A 22,326-nucleotide genomic window follows, 5' to 3' on the forward strand; every position below is an offset into this window, starting at 1 on the left:
AGACCAGAGTTTTTTTTTGTTTTTTTTTTTTTTTTGTTTTTGTTTTTTTTTTTTTTTTTTTTTCCTCATCCTTGCATTTAGGTGCAAAGCATGGCAATGGTGGTATCTTAGAGGTGATGATTATTTTTGGGTGGGTAGTACTGCTTTATGGTGATTGTGTGTGTATAGTTGTGGTTGGCACAGAGTGCAACAGAAGTCCCCTTCTCTGGTAATTCAGTCCTTTTGGGGGAAACTTTGCATACATGGAAGGACAAAAGTGATGGGACCTCTTCAGCTTTTTTCCATATGTTTCCATATTTTTCCATATATATATATATATATAACATTTTAATGACATTAAATACCTTCTTTAAATTTTCAGATCATGCAAGCTGTTCTTTACTTGCATAACTAGATAAAGATGTTGCCTAATGTGTTTTATTTGGGATGAAGTCAAATGTTCAATCACAGTAAATGAAAACAGTTAAGACTTCTAAAAAATATATATATTTTTTTCCATTTATTTAGATAGGCAATCATGAGATTGTGCAAATGCAAGCTTATCAGGAAGTCAAAAAGCTGCTAATAAAAGGATGTTGAGTAAATATGTAAAATCTTATTTTAGCCTCAAAATTCTGGCTGAATTTCTTGGTAGACTTGAGACTGTCAGAGTGATTCAAAAATACAGTATCCTCATTTCTTGTGGTTGACTAAATATATGCTGAGGTCATATTTGGAGATAACTCATCTTTTGATGTTCTTCCCGAAAATCAAATTGTCTGGGAAAATTCTTTGTTATCATAAATTCATGTCTTTACAGTCTTATTATGCAAGCTATTTAATAAAGTAGCTTTTTTGACCTGGTGGAAATGGGACTAGTTTTTAACAGCAAGAGGGCAGCCTCACTGAGGAATGTGTGTATGATCTCAACTAAGGACTTCATTAATTCTTGACGCGCTTCTGTTCAAAAGGATAGCCAGAAGTTGTAAGCATTTATTTTGCTTTTCCTATTCCTTTAAAGAAGTCTGTAAGAGAAGGTAGGTAAAAATAGCAGCAAACAAAACTGAGACTTATGAACAGATTAGCATAATATAATCCAGGCAGACCATGTGAGGCCAGCTAACAGCTAAAGTTGGTGATAATACAGCTGTTTGTTTTACTTTTCCTGTTTGCTGGTAACATAATAGATTTCTTTCATTTTGGCAAATAACATTCTAATAAATTACACTTAGGAGTTAGGGTGCAGGGAGCAGTGGATACTTAAAGTGTGGTCAGAAACAGTGTAACATGTAAAACAAGAGAGAGTATAAAGAGGTTTATAATGCCAGCTTGTACTTCAGAATTTCAAGTGCTGAGTTATGAGGTTCTGCTGTGCTGTTCACACACTTACTGGCAGTTTTTCTTGCCCTACTTGATTATAGATGATAGAGGTAATGCTTGAAAGTGGGAAATACTGAATTAGTCTTCCTCCTGAGTGGTAGCGTTCCCTGAGGTCAAACACAGTGCAGAGTAGAGCACTGGTAGACATGGGTTAAAGTCTGAGGTATGCTGGATGCGTTAAGTGCATTTCTTTACAGTAACTAAAATTTGTAGGGAAAACAAATCCTTGTAACCAAGATCGTATGTGGGTATGGCTATAAACAGTAATGCATCTGGAGACCCCCGTAGCTTAATTTCTGTGTTTGCCTAGGGCCTTCTTAATGCACCCTCCCATGCCAAGTGCAGTAATGAATGTGGGCACAAATTTATATTAGCAGTTAAAAACCAGTATCTTTGTGTTCTTTCTTGAGTAGAGCTTTTTTTGCCAGTTGAACACATCTGGCCTTTGACAAGACATACTTGTGTTTGATTACTTAGTGAAGATGTAGTACAGGCACATGCACGTTTGGTGAGCGTGCTGTGTGGGCAGTTTCCTTACCTCCCATGAAGAGTATGCTGTTTAATAACTTATTTGATAGAGAATAAAACTGTGGTTTCTGTCAGTGAAGAATTTTACCAAATGATTAATTATTCATGTGGATTTCCATGCTGTTCTTTTGCTGAAAAATGGTTTTATTGTCTAATATTAGCGTTGTGCTTATGAATATATACAATCATGCAGTGTTTTTATAAGATGCTATAGGATGCTAAAAGAAATAAGAGGACTGTATAGTTGGTGTGTGTTTTACCTACAGATGAGGTATTATTCCTTATAAGAGTCTACAGAGAAAAGAGAGCTATAGAACATGAAGTTTAGTGAAAGATTTATTGACCTTGATCCCTGTACTGCTTACATGAGCAATGTCCACAATGGAATACAGGAAAGTTGTTTTTTTTTAACCAACATAGCAGCAAAACACATATCTGCAGTATTTCTTTTAATATTTCTCGTTATGTCAGTCATGAGAGATTTATGTTCCTGCCTCAGCTGTTTTTTCTGTTCCTTTGCTTGCTATGATTTGATTTTTCTTAAAAGAAAAGAAGATGCATAACTATGTGTAATGACCTACATGATGAATATTTTTAATGTAAGGATGAAATGTAAATAAGATTTGACAATTTGAGTTACGATGTGCGGCAGAGAGAAGGGAAAAATGCTTTAAGGGTACTGTACTGTTCAGAGACATTCAGAGAGCTCTGCAAATCAGTGCTGAGAGTGACGGGCTCATATATCAACTATGACTCTGCACCAGCTTGAATGTAATGAGAACTTCAGTAATATGGCTCTGCTATGGCTGAATGCTGCTTCGTGGTGAAATTTCATGAGCAAGTTAAAAGAAAGGATAGGTCTCTTCAGCCTGTTCTGTCTAAGCAGGCAGAAGTGGTTTTTAAAAATAGTAATACTATCCTAGAAATAAGAGTTGGATGAATCTATAGACATATATATGAGAATAAGTGTTTGTGTTACATTTCAGCTATCTTTTTTTTCTGTAGATTTAAGAGTTGATACTTCCTCATCAAATGGATATGAAGGAAAACCTGTAAACAAAGGAAAGTATTTACAGGCAAATTATTACAGACTGTTAAGATTTATACAGTAGGTTACTGGAATTATTCAGTTAGTAGGAGACCTTCATATGAATAAGGAAGAAAAACAACAACACAACACAAAACAACAACAACAACAAAAAACCACTTATCACCCAAACCAATAAGACTTAATATCTTTACTGTTTCTAGTACTGCTGTTATACCTGTTACATTTAATGGGAGACTTTGAGTAATGTCTCAGGTGCTGATCCCAGATATTCAGGTGATCATAAGAAGTCACAGTGGTTTTCTTCTGCTTTTTTTCTTGGCTAAAAAGTAATATTCTTCCTTCTGTCCTCTCTTTTATGTATTTACTCATGGAGTAATCCATATCTGTCCCTTCCACAGTACACTACTGCAAATTGAGTTCAACTCATCTGCCACAATCAGAAGCTGAAGTTTGTTCCTCAAGTTCAGAAATGGTTAAGCTTCTGATTTTTCATGAACTGAAATAAAAGGCTTTAATTCCAGTTTAAAATTAGTTCATGATGTTCTACGAAACAACTCTTTTAAAATGATCTTTGAAAGTGTATCTCAGCATTTGCAAGTTACATTTTCAACTATTTTTCATGTTTTGATTTTCTTTATAATGTCATTGACTTGTAATGAAACTTATTTTGCATATTTTAACATGAGCAGATGGCACTTCAGTGTAGAAATGACCTTTGAATCTGAAAATTTTCACAGAAGATTTTCTGACTTGCTCTTAGCTTTGAAAATTGAACTATTAGGAATCTGTTTACATCAAATATTGGTCCACGAAAAGATCTGATTTAAGACAGTAATCCTGAATTAATGTGTGGAATTTTGAAATAATTATTAATTCTCATCTTGTTTGATGATACTGAGGAGTAAATATGGACCAGATCTAGCAGTGCCAAGAAGGCCCTGGAAGTCCAAGGTAGTCCTTGGGCCCTGAGCTCAAGATACTGAGGTCCTAGAGGTTCCAGGTCGTGTTACAGTCTCAATTCTTAATCTTTTCCAGAAATAGAACTGTAGATGAGTCTCCTGGAAGACATCTGATTAAATTGTTTGTTCCTGCTCAGCAGAACAAATCAGTTAAGAGAGAGAAGGAGATATTTGGCCTCTTGGTGCTTGGTTAAGTTGGTTTTCAATAATGCAGGTGACATCTGCATGCTGGAATGCCCTTTTTCAGTAATGCACAGGTAATTAATGGCAGGAGAGGAGCAAATGCCCCTCCATTAGATAGTTGCTCAGCATGTTAGATTGAAACATGAGTCTCTGAGTATGACAGAAATAGTCACTGCAGAGGAAACTGTTGGGCTTTGACAGGTTGGATGAGGAAGGTTGTTAAAAGTTCCGAGTAAGGATTTGAAATGAGGAATACTGAATACGTTGTCAAAATACCTTGTTAGTGGAATGAGATGCTTAATGTTTCAGCTTAAAATTAATTTTGGAAAGAGGAAAGAAATCAAGTTAACATTTTTGCTTTTAAGGATGAATCCATTCTGCTTATTAGTTGTCTATACCGTATTCCGTGCTTGGTAGGAAACTACTGTTCTGTGATAAATGCCAATTCAATTTGTCTCTCCAAGTGAATGGTACCTAAAACACAGCCCCCTTGCATATTTCTCCTGGGAAGTATATTGAGAAATACAGGGACCAGTAACTTTACAGTGAGGCTTTGTTAGTAATAACTTACTACTGCTGTAACACTCTTGTCACGAATAGCTCTTGCCTGTATATTTTAAAAATTGATTAGATATTTGATCCTTTCACCAGATGCCCAGAGAGGCTGTGAAGTCTCCTCTTTGGAGATATCCAAAAGGTATCGGTATATGGCTCCTGGCAAGTTGCTCCAGTTGAGTAGTGGTTGGACCAGATGGCCTCCAGAAGGTACTGCCACTCTCAACCATTCTGTGATCCACCTCTTTTCCCTGTACCAGCCTTATTTTTAACCAACACTTGTGTAAACTTGATGACCAAATTTGAATCTTGTTCTGCATGCTTCTTGGTTGCTTGTGGTGGAAGAAGCTGCACCATCCACCCATTGGTTGTCCTGTGTGGAAGCCTTGTTGACACTGATGGCAGCATTGGAACTGTGGAAGGAGGTCCTGTGTGGCTTGGGATGCCCTCCCGGGGAAATGGGATTGATGGTTGGCCCAGACGGGCTCTTCTTGTCCATAGCACCTAGTACCATTCCCAGCAGTTGTCATCTCATGAGCCATAGCCTCATTGGTCTCTACACAGGGCTTGTGTAAGGCTCTCTGGGGTTTTTAGTGAGAGATGAATGTGAGTTTCCACTGTTTCCACTGATGGAATTAAATGTGCCAAGCCAAGGCTTAACATGAATCAAGCTGCACTGAGAAAAGCTTGTGTGGAGGGACAGAGCTGACCTATTCCTGTTTGAGTTCTTTTAAGAAATGCTGCAAGGGTCTGAAAGATTGCTGCTTGTCAGGAATCTATCTTCTGTTTCATCACTGTACAGTGGTTGATTTCCAGTCCCTCATGCTTTGTGGCAGACTGCGCTGCTGCTGCTGTGACTGCTCAGGAGGAACAAAAGGCAGGAACGTTATCTAGAGTTGCTTTGTGAACGTAATTTCACATAAAGACTCCATTATGTTGTTTACAGCTTTTATCTTCCACTATGTGCTTTGCCTTTTAATTGCACCTTGTCCAATTCAGTTTTGGAGATCTGTTTGTTTTATTCAGTCTGGAGAAGAAGATTAATGAGCAATATTTGTGGCAGATTTTTTTTCCCCTCTTCACCTGCTGTGTATGCGGTGCTGCACGCCACTGCAGTTTGTCTCTTCTTTTTGCATCCTCTGGATAACTGCCTTTTCTTTCCCCTCCCCTCTCCACCAATATAAATCTTTATAAGCTCATTGATGCCTCCCAGGAATATTTAGCCTTTCAGAAGTTTGTGTGCACGTGTGTTTATACATACACAAAATGCATGTGGAGAGGTTTGTGTAAATTTTAAATTAAGTGTGTACAGTATTTAGCATTCAGATACAACAGTTGGCTTTGGATGTGTGAAAATTAATTATGAAGCAGACCGTGCGTGTTTTAAAGACAGAGCTACGTGAAAACCCATGCTGTATTTCTCTTCTTTTCCTACAGTAAGCAGTGCAATTAAAATGGAAGTTTGCAGAATATTTGTCACACAAACAACTGTTCCTGTAGTTATAATTCAGAAATAATGGCTGCAATTAAATTCCAAACAGCCTCCTGGCAGATGCATCAAAAGAGAAAATGGTCTGGTTCTATAATGGAGAGTCTGTTGTCCTGTGAGACGAGCCTGAGAATAGATTTGTGTACATATGGGACTGATATGGAGGTCACGTAGGGAAGACTTTTTAATTTAATTAAAAGCATAATTAATGCTGTGGAGATTCTGTAGTCCTCTACAGTTGGATTTTATAGACCTGCATTGTTTGCAAGCCAAAAAGTAAGGGAAATTTTGACATTTAAAGATTAAAGTATCACTTTTTTGCCAAGAAACTTATCTGATGGAGAAAAATTAGCAAATATTAAATGTCAGTTTGCTGGCAAACATAAAATAGACAATGCAAACCTTTGCCTCTCTCACTGAAAAGCTGAGGATAAAGTCTTTTTCTTTTACAGACTGTCTTATTAGGTAAATTCTACCTCAAGGTTTTTCCGTAGTAGTGTTATATGCCATAGGTTTTGTAAATGGCAGCAGCTTTCATTGTTTATATGTAATGTTATGCCAAAAGTTATGTTATCAGAACACATATTTTGAAAATAAGTGATATATTAAGAATGTAGCAGAATAATCTTTGCATTTTGAAACTGCACTGTTTTCAGTGAGCCATCTGAATACAGTCAACTCCATTTTAAGAGAAACAGTTGTCTGTGCTTAAGTCAGAGTTTTTATTTGGTGACTCTTTGTTCTGTCAGCTGTTAATGGGCCTTAGCTGCATTTCTTCAGCAAAGAAAAGGGGGTTTGTGGTTTGCAATGGTTCAGCACCTTTGCTACCGTCATGCTACTGGTTCAGCATTTCTTTTAATTGGCCTGATAGCAAGGGGTTGTCCTTCATGATGTTGCTGTTCATAACCTCTGTCTTGCTGGAATGACATCAATTTATGTGTCTGTTGTAAAGTTACTGGGGTCAGCAGTTTGAGACGCTGATGTCTTATTTCAATATATAGGTGTCGTGAGATACAGATTTTTACTTCTGGAATTTCCTCATTAGAATAACTGAAATAATGCTTGTTTGTTGTCTGACTTTTGAAAATGGTGTTTGCATACTTAGCTTTAATCAATGGTAAGAAGGTTTTCTTTGTCTTATTCTTGTGGAGTCTCCTGATTGCTGGAAAAAGTGTCAATTATCTTGAAATGAGCTATAAAAAATGATAGTTATCAAGATTGTTTTAAACAAGCAATCAAGATTATACCGAAGGCTGTATTCCTGAGTGGTTTCTGGCTCAGCATCTTTGACTTCTTGGGTAATTCTGCAGTATCATCATCTTGGATCATGATGATTAAGCCCACCTTCCTGGTACTGAAAGAGTAAATGTCTTCACTAATTAAGCAAGAGGAGAAGTTTCTTGTGGGCTGTTAACAGTTAAAACTGTATAGACCCTTGCCCCACTTGTGTGATGTGTTCTTCCATCTCAAGGAAATGGTTCCAAGCTTCTTGTACTCGCAGAATAGCGTTTCTCTTCTGCATAACCCCTTTTCAGGATTTCCTGACTATATTGTCCTTGGTTTTTTGCATTGAAATCTTTCACTGTGTGTTCAAATGTAATCATAGATGCTCTCCTGTTAAAAGGTTATGTTATCTGAAGCTTTTGTGTTCTCCTCACTTGTTATATATGGTGGGTAACAATTTACAAGAAATGAAACTATAGTGTGATTCGCGTATAGCAGTTCATCGTTCCTGGGATATTTAGGCAGTGGTGAAAGTATATGTAAGAGGTTGCAAAGACTTAACAGTTGATCACTGCAGGATCTGATCAAAATTGATACATTGGTGTTATATTGTTCCTGGCTGGGCTTCTCACCTCTTCTTTGCCACTCTGTATCCTGATGGTTAAAAATGAGTCTGTATATTAAGCATGTCCCAGGGCTTTGTGTCTGTAATTCAGAAGGTGAAGTTGGAAGAAAATAAGAAATGGCTATCCACAATAAGTTGAAACTGAAAATTTGCACAACCAGCCATTTTCAGTACAAGGGAAGGTAGTAGATGTCACATTTGTTGAGATTTCTGCAGTGTGGCTTGGTCTTTAAACAAACTGAGCTGTAATAGTTGTCATTTATTTGTTTTAGCTGCAAGATTTTTACTTATTTTTAATTTCAGCAAAACAAAAGAACTAAAATAGAGAGCCAAAGAAAGTGGGATTTGAGTAAATGTTAGAAAGTTATGTGATTGGTTTCCAGGACAAAAGAAACAATCTGAAGTACAGGTAGCACTTGCAGGAGAAGCTTAAATTTGTGAGTGGTTGTAGAGAGTAAACAGGTGGCATGTGAGAAATGGGGAGGTAGAATAGCTGGTTAAAGGCATGCTGTATACTGCATATTCTGTAAATGTGGTTAAAGTTATGGAAACTCAAATACATTAGTGCACATAGAAGTGCTGTTACAAATCTTAAAAAAAAAAAAAAAAAAAAAAAAAAAAAAGAACTTTTGTTGCAAAATTTTAAGACTCGTTTTTAAAATCTATGTGCTTCATTTGAGCACACTGTCTTTTGTTCCACCTTTATGAATTAGGACCCCTCCTGTCCTTTCTTCCTTCTCCTCTCCTCCCCCCCCGCACCCCCTCCCCTCCCCCGGCTCTCTATCACTTCACAATTTATCTTTTGCTGCCCAGAGACCACAGCCATCTGGGGCTTGTGGCTTCATGCTGCTTTGGTGTCAAGGTCAAAATCCTTTAATTTTGCAGGTAGAGTGGGTAGCATGACCCCAGGATCTGCTGCTGTATGTTTAAATCCCATCAGTGTTCTCCAAATGATGATATCTTGGGTTTCTGCCTGTCGGCTTTTTTTATTGAGCTCCTTGGCTGCGTTTTGTCTAATTCCTCTTGACAAAATGATAATGTGAGGAAGCAGTAAACATTGTGATAGACTAGGTACTAGTATTTATTTGTTAATTAATGAAGCCGATTGCATTAAGAATCGTAGAATCACAAACTTTACAGCTAAGTAAAAAGCACCAAACAGCATTCTTGGTATGGTCTTCAAATGGGAGAGTGTAATTACAGAAAGTAAAAAGCGATGTAATTCTGACAGTGCAACAGAAATTCGTTTGCCTTGCTTGCTTTAGGAACCTATTTGTTCTCTCATTTCTACAGTTTCTTTAATGTTTCGTTAGCTGACATTACTATTGTAATGTAATGTAATAGTAATGACATTACAATGACATTAATTACGCTAAAGATGACTTATCCAAGAATGTGAATGTATACGAGATATTGCAAAATGGTTAGAACTCTAGATATTTTTTTTAGTGTATACAGGGTTAAGGATTTTAGCAAGAAATGGAGACTTCTTGTAGTCAATTGTGTTATGGTAACCCAACAAAATAAGATTTTTGTTCTTTAATGGACAGAATAAAGTATTTCTTGTAACCTCAAAAATGTCTGAGACATTATTGCTTAAATCTTGCACTCCATTACACGTAGCCCTGATCTCCTCATTCTTTCCCTTGGAGGGAATGCCTGAATCTGATGTTTTGCATAGAAAAATTTAGCCAAAATAGATGATGTAGAAGAATTATGAGCTTCTAAGAACAGCTAATAGTTTCAGTGGCCTCAGAGCAGTGGTTGCTAAGAACTTTCTTCTCTTCTGCTATTACTTGGTAACAGATTAAGAAATCCGTTTTCTGCAACTTGTTTATATATATACACACAATATATACATATATATATAGGTTTTTTTAGTTGATATGCTGCTTGAGCTGGAAAAAAGCATTTTTTATTCACTGCATATAAATTAAAATGTCCATTAGACATTTATATTTCCAGATGAGTGAGTATTTTGAACGGTCAGTAAAATTTGTGTATGCTGATGTCCTTTAAATAACAAACTGCTGCACTTGTGGAACCTAAGAAAACCAGAGGAGGCAAATGTGGACTTAAAGGTGAGCTTTTTTCCATTAGTGAGAAAGCAAGAAGAGCCTTACTAAAAACTTTTTAGCTTTGTAGGTGAAGGGATATACCAGATAACTGATATATCAAAGCAAATGCCAGTATTGGTATTCGTAGTAAATATCTTGCATCTTTTTAACTGTTTTCAGTGACTTACAGGCACAGAAAAAGATAGATGCTTTAAAACATCCTGCAGTTATGTTCCTGATAAGGCTATTTGCTTAAAATCATTGGAGTTTTATTGGTTTTGGTCTCTTGCAGACTTCAGTCTTTCATACTGAAAGTAGATATGGTGGTAATCATGCCAAATGAACACTGCCTGCTATACTTCTGTCATGGGGTTACCCCTAGATGTAAGTCTTTGTTGGGGGGCACAGGCCATGGGAAAAGGAATAAAAAGGAGAGAGAAAGGAGCGAAGCTTGGGGGGGGGAAGGGCTGGGGGAGTTGAACAAAATGAGAGAGGCGCGAGTACCCAAAGTAGGAGTCAAACCACAGCAGTGCAAGGGAGGCACGTGCTTTGCTCCCCAACAAGCTGAGACAGCACGAGGCAGAGAGTGGCCGGGGTCTGGTTCAGAGTCTCACCCTGCTTCCTCCTTGTGCCAAGTCCTCCTGGGATGCTGCCACTCTGGGAACCCAAAGTGGTGGTAACACAGAACCAGAACATGGACTCTTTGACTGCCACTGTTCTGCATGATGTTCTGATGCACACTGACAACAGAAGTCACCAAAGCACAGCAACTTCTGAGAAAGTAGGAAAAGATCTCTAAAAACAGAATCTGTAGGCATCTGTGGGAAGACAAATCCTGCTGCTCAGTGGAGTAGCTCTGACTTTTTTAAAAAGTATGATGTACTTATGAGGATAAGATGAATTATTTCTGGTCAGAAATGTTTGTGTCTGCTTGGTTTGGATTAAGATAGATGACTTATGTTGTATATGCGAATTGTGGTTCTACTCAATGGTCTAGACATATGGGCGTTTGTGTTGACTAAGCTGTTGTCTGAACTCTGTCAGCAAAAGCTCACATTTTTAATGTGGTGATATTCAGAGTTTCTCAGCATCCTACCTTTCTTACCATCTGTAAAGAAGGTTTCTGCTTTTTATTTTTTTTAAATTATCATTAACTATTCATCTTAATTTAGGAAGTTACTTTATCTGAAACTGAGCTGAAGTCTACGTATAAATAACAAGCAATAACTTGATCATAAAGAGAACCAGATGCAGAGGGCCTCTCACATTTTGAATGGCCTTTAAACATGTGGTCTAATACTTCTGGCTAAATGGACATCAAAATTTAGGCTTTCAGTACAAGCTCTGTCATTATATACCACTGCTCTGAACACATAAATAAAATACAAAGGACATCAAATTTAAGCTGCAAATCCTGTTTTACAGTATTTTATATACATAGTGAAATGTGAACAGGCAGACATAGTTTTTTGAGAAACTGTAAGGTATGTGGGTTACAAATAGTACTACTCTAAAGGCTCTGTTTGCTTAATATTCATGGTTGGACAAAAGCATTTGAACTGTAGTATTTCTTCTGCTAACTCATTTCTGAAAAGTGCTGACCCAGTCTTTAAATATTTCCAATGAAATGTCTCTTTTTTTTTTTTTTTTTAATGTTTCAAAATGGTTCATCCAGGTGCTTGCCTGTTTTGATCTGTCTGCTTTGTGTTTTTATTTTTAATTTTTTAAATAACCATCATTAACTCAAGTTTCCTTAATATCCTACGCAGAAATAAGCTTTCTGAAGAAATGCTTCTGAGTGTTTTGGTACAGTGCTGTGCAGGCAGTTCTTGAGTGCATTCTTGTAAAGATCTCAGCTAGCCAGGCAGGAGGCTGTGAGCAGCCCTGCTGGCATGGAAATGAATCAGAGCAGCCCCCTGAGCAGAGGTGGTTAACTCTAGGGTTTGGTGCTGTGCTAATCTTAGATCCTGAGGTGGAGTATTGGCAATGTAATTTTGCATCATCCTTTTGAGGGCTAAGGTTTTAGTGCCAGCGATGTGCTAAAGTCTGTGCCTTAATTCTATGATGTGAATAGTCAAATAGACTTGCTTTCTCAGCTAGCTGACTGAAGTTGTGTTTCATGTCAGAAGCAGAATTAATCTGTTTATGCAATTCATGAGGTCAGTGGTCTATTATATTAGACTATCTATTTTTATGAGACTGTGCTTAACAGAAGACCTAAGATGACAAAGTGAGAAAAAAGAAAGCTTCTGTTTCTACTGTGAAAGGATTTAAAGAGTTATTTGTATATTCAGAATGTTTAACTTACTGCTACTACAGTTAAGCACATCAGTAGCTTATTTATTCGAAGGGAGGAACAGGGCCAGAAGTTTGAGTATATTGAGAAATCAGTAAAACAAACTAATTCTTCTTAACCCATCTTATACTTGTTCAAGATTATTTTTTTCCAGTAGTTCATCTTGTGCTATGCTTTCCCCTGCGTTGGCTTTTTCTTTGAGCTACAGTAGTTAACTTTGATGTCCTTAACTCATTTCCTTATACTATACATTGTTCCACTTGAATGGTTAGAAATATAAAACTTTTTCCTGATGGTAGTGCAGTAGACACAGCTAGAAGTAATGTAAAGCTGGTAAAAACAGTAAACTTGTATTGTGAAATTGAAGGTTTATAGGCTTTGTTGCTTGTCCTCGATTAGTTTGGTCTGAAGTACTGCAAAAACTTCAGAGTATATAATCTCACAAAAGGAGATTGCTTCTTTATATAGTCTCTGGAAGAATTCTTTTAGGCAACCTAGTGTATGATGTACCTGTCCATCAAGGCAGAACTGCTGTCTGATATTTTCATTGCTTCTGCACGCTTTGCAAACAAGTGACAAATTTTGCTGGTTTGCTGTAGTTATACAGCAGTTATACATGGTACTGTGACCTGAATAATCACTCAGTATTGTATGTGGTGCTGGGTTTATGAGGGCTGATTTGAAAGTAATGTTGCTTATTACTATGTTGACCTATCGCGTCAGAGGTAGATGGTGGTGGTATGGCAGTAGAGGTTGAACCTTTCCACCAGTATTCCATTGCATTTTGTTGCTGTGTGACAGATGATGGTGGAATGGCATTTTGATAGAATAGCGTCTGACGTGAAAGTGCCTGCGAAGCAAAGGAGCAGAACTGAATTTCTCCGTGCAGGAAAATTGCACCCGCTGATGTTCATCAACACTTGCTGAATGTTTATGGAGAGCGAACAGTAGATGTGAGCATAGTGAGGTGATGGGTGGTGTTTTCCAGCTGTGGTGACAGCAACAGTGGGTCACCTCCCCTGGTGTAGACTTTTAGAAGCACAACATGTAGGCTCTTGTTCATTGCTGAGGAAAATGGATGGCAAATGGTGGTGCCTGTGCTGAAAAATAGTATTTTGCTGCTGAGGATTTTCTCTATTAGACAGTGTAATTGTGCTCTTTGTACCTGTTTTAGTTTCCATGGAGCTAAATAGGGGCATAACTTTTGGATTGAGCTGTATGCATATGAATTGCAGTATCACGCTAATTCTAAAATTTGGAGTACAGAATCACTTGAAAGAGAAAAAATGTACTATTTGTCATTGGATGGATGAGTAACTCAGTATATTCAGTTTGAGTTGTTTGTTAATCATAGAAGTATGGCTATACAACTGTATACTGCATGTTTAAAGTAAATGATTGCTTAAAACCAAACTTTCCTGAAGAAATATGACTGGACAATTTAATAAACTGGCTTTTATTAAAGATTTTTTATGTGCAGGAATGACTTCCAGTCTTGAAGCAAAATGTGTTACCAATCGGAAATTCCGAGAAATAACTAAGCTTGTGTATACGCTTGGACAGCTTGCAAAATGGTGGATGGGGGTATTTAAACAAAAACATTATTTTTAAGTTATTTTTGAAGCTTTGCTTTCCTTCCAATGCTGAAGATAGAGACAGGATGAACATACCTAACTGGCATAACTGCTTCTTTAAAGGCATTTCTCTTCTAAAAGGTGTAGTGTTGTGGTGTTTTTTCCACTCCTGCTTGTGTACTAGTAAAAAGCCCAGATGGTGATTATATCTCTCTGAGAGAATAAATTCACTTGAATCTATGTACCTGCAGGAGGCACCTGGTTTTCAAGATTTGACTTTCATTTTGAGAGGTCATTAACATGTCTAGTAATGAAGTATGCTAGTATTTGTTATGTGAAAATTGATAATGGGGTTAGCTGAAGAATGCATTACTGGCTGTCTACTAAGATGTGGCTAATTTCATCACCCCCTCTTCCCTTCACTCCAGGAAAAAGAAAGGATACTGTGAATAGGTGCGTGCAAGTATAGTTGTTACATCTCAATAGCTTTCATGCTTCAATTTCAGTCTGCTAAAGCACTTTTTGTCTTGCATGGTGAAACTATATTTTGAGTTAAAAATATTTAATGCCAGAAGTGGCTGTTGTCTGTTTTATTTTAAACCGTGCAAGTCACTGAACTTCATATGGTTGCTTCTGTGTTTATCCTTATAGCTTTAATTTTTGTTGCAAGAAATATGGTTCTTTTGAGAAAACTGTATTTCCTTTTAATGAAATAAGGCATTTCAAAACTTCTTTTAAAAGGCTTACGATATCAAATTAAAAATAAGAATGAAATATCTAAAGAAAATCCTCATTTAAGGTAAGATTTCTTTTTAGGTCATCCAGGTAATCTCTCAATGTTTTCACAACCATGTGTTGATTTTGTACCATCAACCCTAAAGCTTTTAAATGCTAGATAAAAGCAGGAAATATTTCAATGTTCAAACACATGTAATTGGAAAACAAGTACAAAGTCTGGCTAAATATTCTCTTTAAGACTTACTAAAAATGTTCAGGGTCATGTTTCATAACCTGTGTCTGTGAGTGTTACCAGTTCCCAGAGCAATCATTGGTTATCAGGACTTACTGTCTGCTTTGCATTATATAAAATATGTGCATGTTCACAAGTGACACTTCATCAATCCTAGCTTTCCAAATGTTTCAAATGCATTCTTGAAGCTTTTTATAATTATACTTTTCTGCACATGTGCACGTGGCACTCAAATGCGCATACAATGACTTGTCCATAGGTTACTGGGGAGGGTATGCACACGTCTGTGATTATCTGCTGTGAGCCTGGTAGGATCAATCAGAACAGAGTAAAAGCCTTCTTCACACAACTGCTGCTGCTTCTCCTTTTCCCAAAAGTGCCATCAGAAAGTGCTAGTTTGTGTTGTTTATTAAATTAAAACTTCATTCTTCATATTGCTATTCTCAATATTTTCTTTCTTAGCTTATATAACTTTGCATATTATAATGGAAATTATTTGAAAGAATTACAAATATTCCGTGAGTAAAGAGAGTAATTGAATTTTTTTTTAACATCCATAATGTAGGAAAGCCACGTACTCTGAAAAGTGGGATAGTTCTTAACGCTATTTTCCCAACACTGTTATTCCACTATTGTGTTCCAGAGTTGCTTCATGAGTTCATGCTGCTCTTTTTAATTATTATAGCTTATGAAGAAACATTACTTTCTAGCTCTATGATTTACTTCCATGTTCTTTCTTTCTCTGTATCTATTTTCTGTTCAACATCCATTTTTGGTTGTTTCCTAAAGAAATGCATAATTTAGCTGTTTGTGCTCTGAATTGTCTGTCAGATAGTCATTTCTTTCCCCACTAATCGTTACCACGCTTAAAGGGGGCAGTTTTCAAAGCTTCCTATCAGTTTCATGAAAATACACTCATATGTGAGAAAGCAAGAGATGCCTTAGTGTTTTCATTAGCAGCTGTCACAACATACCACTAGACAAAAGGTAATCCAGATATCACAGAATCGCCAAGGTTGGGAAAAAAACCTCCAAGATCAAGTCCAATTATCTTCCTGCTACAAATATTTCCTCACTAAGCCATGTCCCTGTGTACCACATCTAAATACTTACTGAACTCATCAGGGATGGTGACTTAACCACCTCCCTGGGCAGCCCATTCAAACACGCTCTTGGAAAATAAATTTTTCCTGTTATTTAAGCTAAATCTTCCCTGGCAGAGCTCAAGGCTGTTCTCAACAGTCCTATCACTGGTCGCACTGGAGGGAGAGGCTGCCCCCTCCTCACCACAACCTATTTTCAGGCAGTTGTAGAGAGATAAGGTTTCCCCTGAGCCTTGTCTCCTCCAGACTGATCCATCCCAGTTCCCTCAGCCACTCCTCCCAAGACTTGTGTTCCAGACCTCTCACCAGCTTTGTTTCCAGTCTCTGGATGTACTTCAGGGCCTCAATGCCCCTTGTGTAATGAGGGGCCAAAAACTGAACACAGTAATAATGAGTGGCCTCACCAGTACTGGATATGATCATTTCCCTGCTCCTGCTGGCAATGCTAATTGTTATTCAGGCCAGGATGTTGTTGGTCTTCCTTGCTTCTTGGGCATACTGCTGGCTCATGTTTCGCCGAGCACAAACCAACACCTCTAGGTCCATTTCCTCTATGTAGTCTTCTAGCCACTCTGCCTCGAGCCTGTAGTTGTTGTAGCTGAGATGTTAAGAGTAAACACCAAGGAGACAAGGCATTGTGAGTTCTCCTGTTTGTGGATTTGTTTTGTCTGATGTGCAGTATTTAGCACCAGAACACACAAAGCACTTGCATACCTTCAAGTTTGTTTTTTTTTTTTTTTTTTAATAGAAACCTTGCACATTATGGAATCATGTAAAGGATTAGATCCCTTTTACTTTAATTCTTTTTGGATTCTCCTTTCTGAGCTTCCCACAAACTGTAATTTATGGGACCAGGAATAGTAATAAATGTCAGCAGAAAATAAATGAGGGAGAAGCTCAGTCAGACCTATCTCAAAAAAGCATTTTTGACTCTTGTAGAAAACATGCCAGTGCTTTCTCAACTTTTACATGACTTTTCCCATCATGAATTTTTTTGTTTCCATGGGACGCCGAAGCCTGGGCCAGGCCTACAAAAATCATGCTTCCCTTCAGGTATCTATTTCTGATGGTATCTATTTCTGATAGAAAATTGTAATGGAATAAATGTAGGGGGGATTTTATTGTTCTGTAGCATCCTTATGTGGGCAATCCATGGAAAAAGAAAAAAAATAATACAGGCAAAAATCTCCAAGAAAGTCTGTCAGTTTTAATGCTTTCTGTTAGCACTGTAAGACCAAAAATGTCAATTCTCTTAACCCTTGAGTAATACAACTTCAAAAATATGGGGCTATAATTGTATTTATTTTAATTTTTCTTTTAATTTCATGTTTGTGTGAGATGGTTATGAAGAGCTGTGCCCTTTTAAAGTTGGGGAGAAAGTGCTGACCCTTAAACATAAACTTGCTGCTCAGCCACTTAATCTTTCGTGTCTGCTTCCATTTTTCATCTCCGTTCTCTGATTACTCCTTTCTGGGTCATGTCAGAAACTAATTTAGTGAGTTCCTTTGGTTGCAAGGATTTGTACAAGGAGGTGTATTAGCATGCTTTTGGGTGCCATTAAAAAAATTGTTTCCATCCTTATAAACCTTTTGAAAAAATCCAGATGTTTTCGACAACTACAAGTCACACCAGCAGGGGTCAGTGTAGTACCAATGAAAGTTGGAACTTCAAAACACTCTGTACACACTAGGAGCAAAATGGAATTTGTATGATCAGACTACAAATAGGCTGTATGTAACTTGGTACCTGGCAAAACCATCTCTGCTATTCTTACTGGATTTGGAGTTCTTTTCTTAAAAATAAATGGAAAGCTAACCTGTTGTGAAGTTTCTTTGTATTTCTCACAATATTTTCAGTATTTTGTTGTCAGAATATGTGAATGGATCATACGATGCTTTACGAGTCAAGTGCTTATTTATTAAAAAGCATAAGAATGATAGTGTAAGGAAAAGAAACAAATTCTATGCTGATCAACTCTTAAGCTAAAAATAAAGCCTGATGTAGGCATGGGAAAGTCTTCAGGTCAAATTTTTTCAAAGGCAGAAACACTGTTTTGTGCATAAAGGAATCACCACTGCTTTCATTGATACCACTGGTGAGATGTTGAATTTCTGCTATTTTGCTTGAGATCATGAGCAATTGTGAGCCATTTGTGAGGATAAATACACCTAAAATACAAAATCAAAAGGCAGAGGTAGGATGAAATTGGAAAATCAATAAATACATGTTTAATATCACCAAGAGATTCTCTGTTGGCTTTGTTTCGTGTGGTTTCTTTTTCTGCAGGTAACTTGCTTTCCTTCCTGCTTGTGTTCCTTACCTCTTTGATGCATGCTGCATAGAATGCTGGAATAACTGCATGAGCACATCAATTTTGAGACTATTTTATTCCACAGGAAAGTAAATGGTAGCATTTATCTTGTAGAATAGTTTAACTTCATTGTTAGGTCGGTAGTGACATGTATAGAAATTCTTAGCTTGCTTTTGGTTACTCTTATGTAGTACATTTATGAACAGTTTTCCCTCATGGGAAGTTTAGGAACCTTGAGTGGTTATTAATAATCATATCATTGGAGGTCGGTGGAGTTGCTAACCTACACTTGTTACCATAATGTATTAATTATAACAGTGATGAAAGAATTTGCAAAATGAGTGATGCACAATGCAATTGCTCACCACCTGCCCATCCAGTCCTTGACCAGCAGCACCCACCCTGGTGTGATGCCTGTGCAGTATGGGACATCCCTTTGGTTGGTCTGGGTCAGCTGTCCTAGTTCTGTCCCCCCATCTCCTTGTGAGAAATTTAATCTATCCCAGTTGAAATTGAAATAACAGTTCCCCCAACTCTGTGTTATGACTGTTTGCAGCAGCATCAAGTGTAACAGCTTTTAGGTCTACCTCCCCCCCCCCCCCCCCCCTTTTTTTTTTTCTCTTTTTTTTCCTTCTTTTTAAGCTGTATCCTTCTGCTTCAACTCTCCAGATCACGTAACTAAAGCTGGCATTACTGAATTATGTCTACTTAAGCAACACAAGAACTCATGATCGTAGGTTTTGTTTCTATTTGCCTTCACTTCTCAGGAATTTGTTGCAATGACTTTTCCTTTGTGTGGCATCTAAAGCTAGTGTAAGAGTTTCCGTACATTGAGACTATAGGGACAAAAGTGAGATTCACACATATGTTTCTGGAAAGAGGCCATGTACCAGAACAGTGTTTTGCTCACTACTATCTCTTAAATTACTTTAAGTATTTTCTTGGTAGGATATAACGTTGCTTAAAACGATCTTGTGTTAATGCTTTGTTTGAAGCAAAAATCTAACATGGTAATCTCAGCTATTTTGAGACTAGTTGTATTGCTTTTTAAAAAGCACGCTCTCAATTTTCTGCCTCTTGATGGATATTTGTGACAGAATGTGAACTTTGAGGTTTTTTTTCATAAACACTGGTTGGTGGATTGCTAATGCTTGCGGTATTTTGTGAGTGCTGAGCGCATTTTCTTTACGAGTTTAAAGATGAGGTGTCTTGATATTAAAAAATAAAATTAGCCTGGAAAGCAACTGGGTGGTGCCGTATCTCATGCTTGTCTATTTTGAGCAGTCGCAAGTCAGACTTCTTTGCCATCACCTAATTCTGTTGACCTGTTTGCATTAGCACCTGGTGTTTTTTGTTTGTTTGTTTTAACCCCTGTATAGTTAATAAATGAATATGATTATTGTCAGCCTAGTTTGGCAGGGTGGATCTACATGTCTTGAACATAGGTTGTTATTTTTTCCCATTAACCAAAAGATTAGAGTTGACTTCTCCTCTCACCCAGTGTCTCATCAGCCACCTGCTCCACAATGCACTTGCACTGAGTTAAGATCAGACCACTGGGAGTTCTGCAGTACCTGACCTTATGTGCTTTGTCTTCATCATTGCTCAGATCTGCACAATGAGATTGCTTGCTCTGAAATGTTAATGCTTTGCCACTTTTGCAAAGGACAAGGATCTTTCTTAACTGACTGTTGATCTGCTTTTAAATGAGCAAAGCTTATCCCATAAGGATTATTATTTCATCTTGTGGCGTGACAGAATATTTCAATGACTCAGATTTAAGTAATTCTAATAACAAGGCTTCTGGACAATATCTTTTGTGTTCTTGAGACTAAATGGGCTAAGGTCTGACAGCATTTAGTGTTAAGGTGTCAGTGGATGACTGTTATGTCTTCTGTGGAGGGGAAGTTGGAAGGAGTACAGAATACTCTAGAGCATCAAAACTATTGAGGCTATCAAATTCCTATTCTAACCCATGCTATTACCTTAAACATCTTGCACAAGGAGTACAAATCCACCATGTTCTCAGTGCCTGCAAGATGCAGAAATGCAGAAAATGGTTTAAGAGGGAAGTACATTGCAAAATTGGCAAAACTCACAGTGATATGGAAGTAATTTACTATAATCAGCAAGTTTTCTGTAGCAATCACTTGATAATTATGTACTTTGAGGCTAATAACATAGAGTAACAAAGAGCAGGAAACCACTATGTTTGTAAGTGGAAATGTTTCTTTAAAATGTATGTAAGCCTTCAGTGCATAAAATACCCCACAGGATGGGAGGTGGGATGTGGGAACTTCTTGTTCTGTTTGTTTTGAAATGGTCTCTAATAAGGTAGGTGGTCTGAGAAACAATTTGCAAAGGACCCTGAAGGTCAAAAGATTCTCAAGAGTTTGGTGTTTCAGTGAAAATCTTGAAAAGGAAGAATTCCTCTATGAAAGAGCTTTTAGGATAGTGACGTTATCCCAAAATTTATACTACTAGGTGAAAGAAATACCCCACTAGGAAACAGAAGATGATACTCTGCTCATGAGAACCAAAGAAGCCTTCTGGCTGTAGCAGCTCTTAGGCTGTTCGCTTACACCATTGCATCTGTAAGATGGCTCATTTCAAGTGGCTGATTTCAACATCTTCCACTGACTGAGGCAGGAGCTGAGTGTGCTTTTGTAAATCAGAGGAACTGTAAGGCAGCAGTAACAATGTGTGACCTTGATGACTATTATAAATATATTTCTCAATCTTCATCAGTTATTCTTGGGCCGAGACCCAAAGAATCCATTTTAAAAGGGGGCCAGAAAACAAGTTGAGCATGGCCTCCGGAAGAGCTAGTAATTGAGGTCCTGCTGTGATCCAGGTCAGAGGAGCCAGTCAAACCAAAGGTGGATAAGAATGGTTAATCAGGAAGATAATCAAATAGCTGGAGGCCTTTAGTACACATTCTTGACAGTATGTTTAGAATTTTTTTTTAAGGATGTTGTTTCAAGCATCTGTACTTTTTGACCCTGGTGTGCAGAAAAGGCTTAAGTGCCCAAGGCCTGTTATATTTCTCCAATTATTTGTCAATCCAGCAAGAAAGGCTATTTTTCTGTACAAATCTGATCAGTTCAGTTTCAAAATCTGTACAAGTAAAATGTAATCTGGTTAGATTACTTTGTGTAAGGGCTTCGTGAACTAATCAACAGAAATTTAGGGTTGATTTCAGAGTGGGTGACTCAACAAAATTCAAGATAGAATTCTGGATAGGTACTGGAAATGAATTGAGATGCTGAATTTTCTGAAGTGCTGGGAGTACTGTGAGAGTAATAGTGATAAATGGGGAGAAAGAATGGTGTTCACCAACGCTTCTGAAAATGAGAATTTTTTTTGTTAAACTAGTTATTTCCTTTTGCTAGATTAGTTTTAACTTAACGTGGCTCTTTAATCCAGTTCACTCCACACTTGTTGAAGTGCTTACAGCAGGGCAAAGGAAAGACAGTCAAAGAAACAAGATGGAATTGCTTCTTCTGCTACCCGTTCTTTAAATATTCATGAAACTGTGGATGAGGAAAGCGTTTTAGGAAGGTGCATTTACAGCTTTATCTAGAATATTACTAATTCATTCTGAAACTCCATTAAAGCAAAGGCAGTTTATCTGGATGTTTCTAGGAATGTTGGATTAGAAAACCTTGTCACTTTTTCCAAGTGTTTCTGCTGGATTCAGATCAAAACGTGCTGTCTTGCCAAAGCCATATTTTGCAGTTCATAAAGGATCAGATCTGTATTGTGTGTGTAGGACAGGATGCTCCTTAATTATTACTTCTGATGGTCTTTAAGCAATATTAGTTAAAATTTATGAATGGCAGTTGGTTATGCTTGTGTTTTCTCCCTGATAAACTAATGAATTTGAATTCTTTTTTTAATTTATATATTTTTTTGATTAATGAAAAAATTATCAGACATCCTATGTGCCAGCCCACATCCTTCAGAAGAGTAACTTGAAGTGAGAGTGAGGTAGAAATGTTAGAATGCAAAACTATCTTATGTTGCAGCTTTAAAAGAGATG

General features: G+C 37.4%; 1 protein-coding gene across 3 annotated transcripts in view; it reads left to right on the top strand.

Moving 5' to 3' along the window:
- Positions 1 to 22,326, top strand: part of SMYD3 (SET and MYND domain containing 3) — a 326,891-nt gene that overhangs the window by 55,288 nt on the left and 249,277 nt on the right. Inside the window, exon 6 of one of the 3 annotated variants that reach the window (XM_085543320.1) lies at positions 15,130 to 15,361. The exons of the other annotated variants lie outside the window; for them this stretch is intronic. Within the exon in view, the coding sequence (XP_085399446.1) occupies positions 15,130 to 15,288 (159 nt within the window). The 3' untranslated portion in view covers positions 15,289 to 15,361. Of the gene's footprint in view, positions 1 to 15,129; positions 15,362 to 22,326 lie in introns of those variants that run through there. 3 annotated transcript variants of the gene reach the window in all.

The sequence above is a fragment of the Coturnix japonica genome, chromosome 3 (assembly GCF_054131305.1).
Source record: "Coturnix japonica strain WE chromosome 3, WE-NBRP24, whole genome shotgun sequence".
NCBI lineage: Eukaryota > Metazoa > Chordata > Aves > Galliformes > Phasianidae > Coturnix > Coturnix japonica.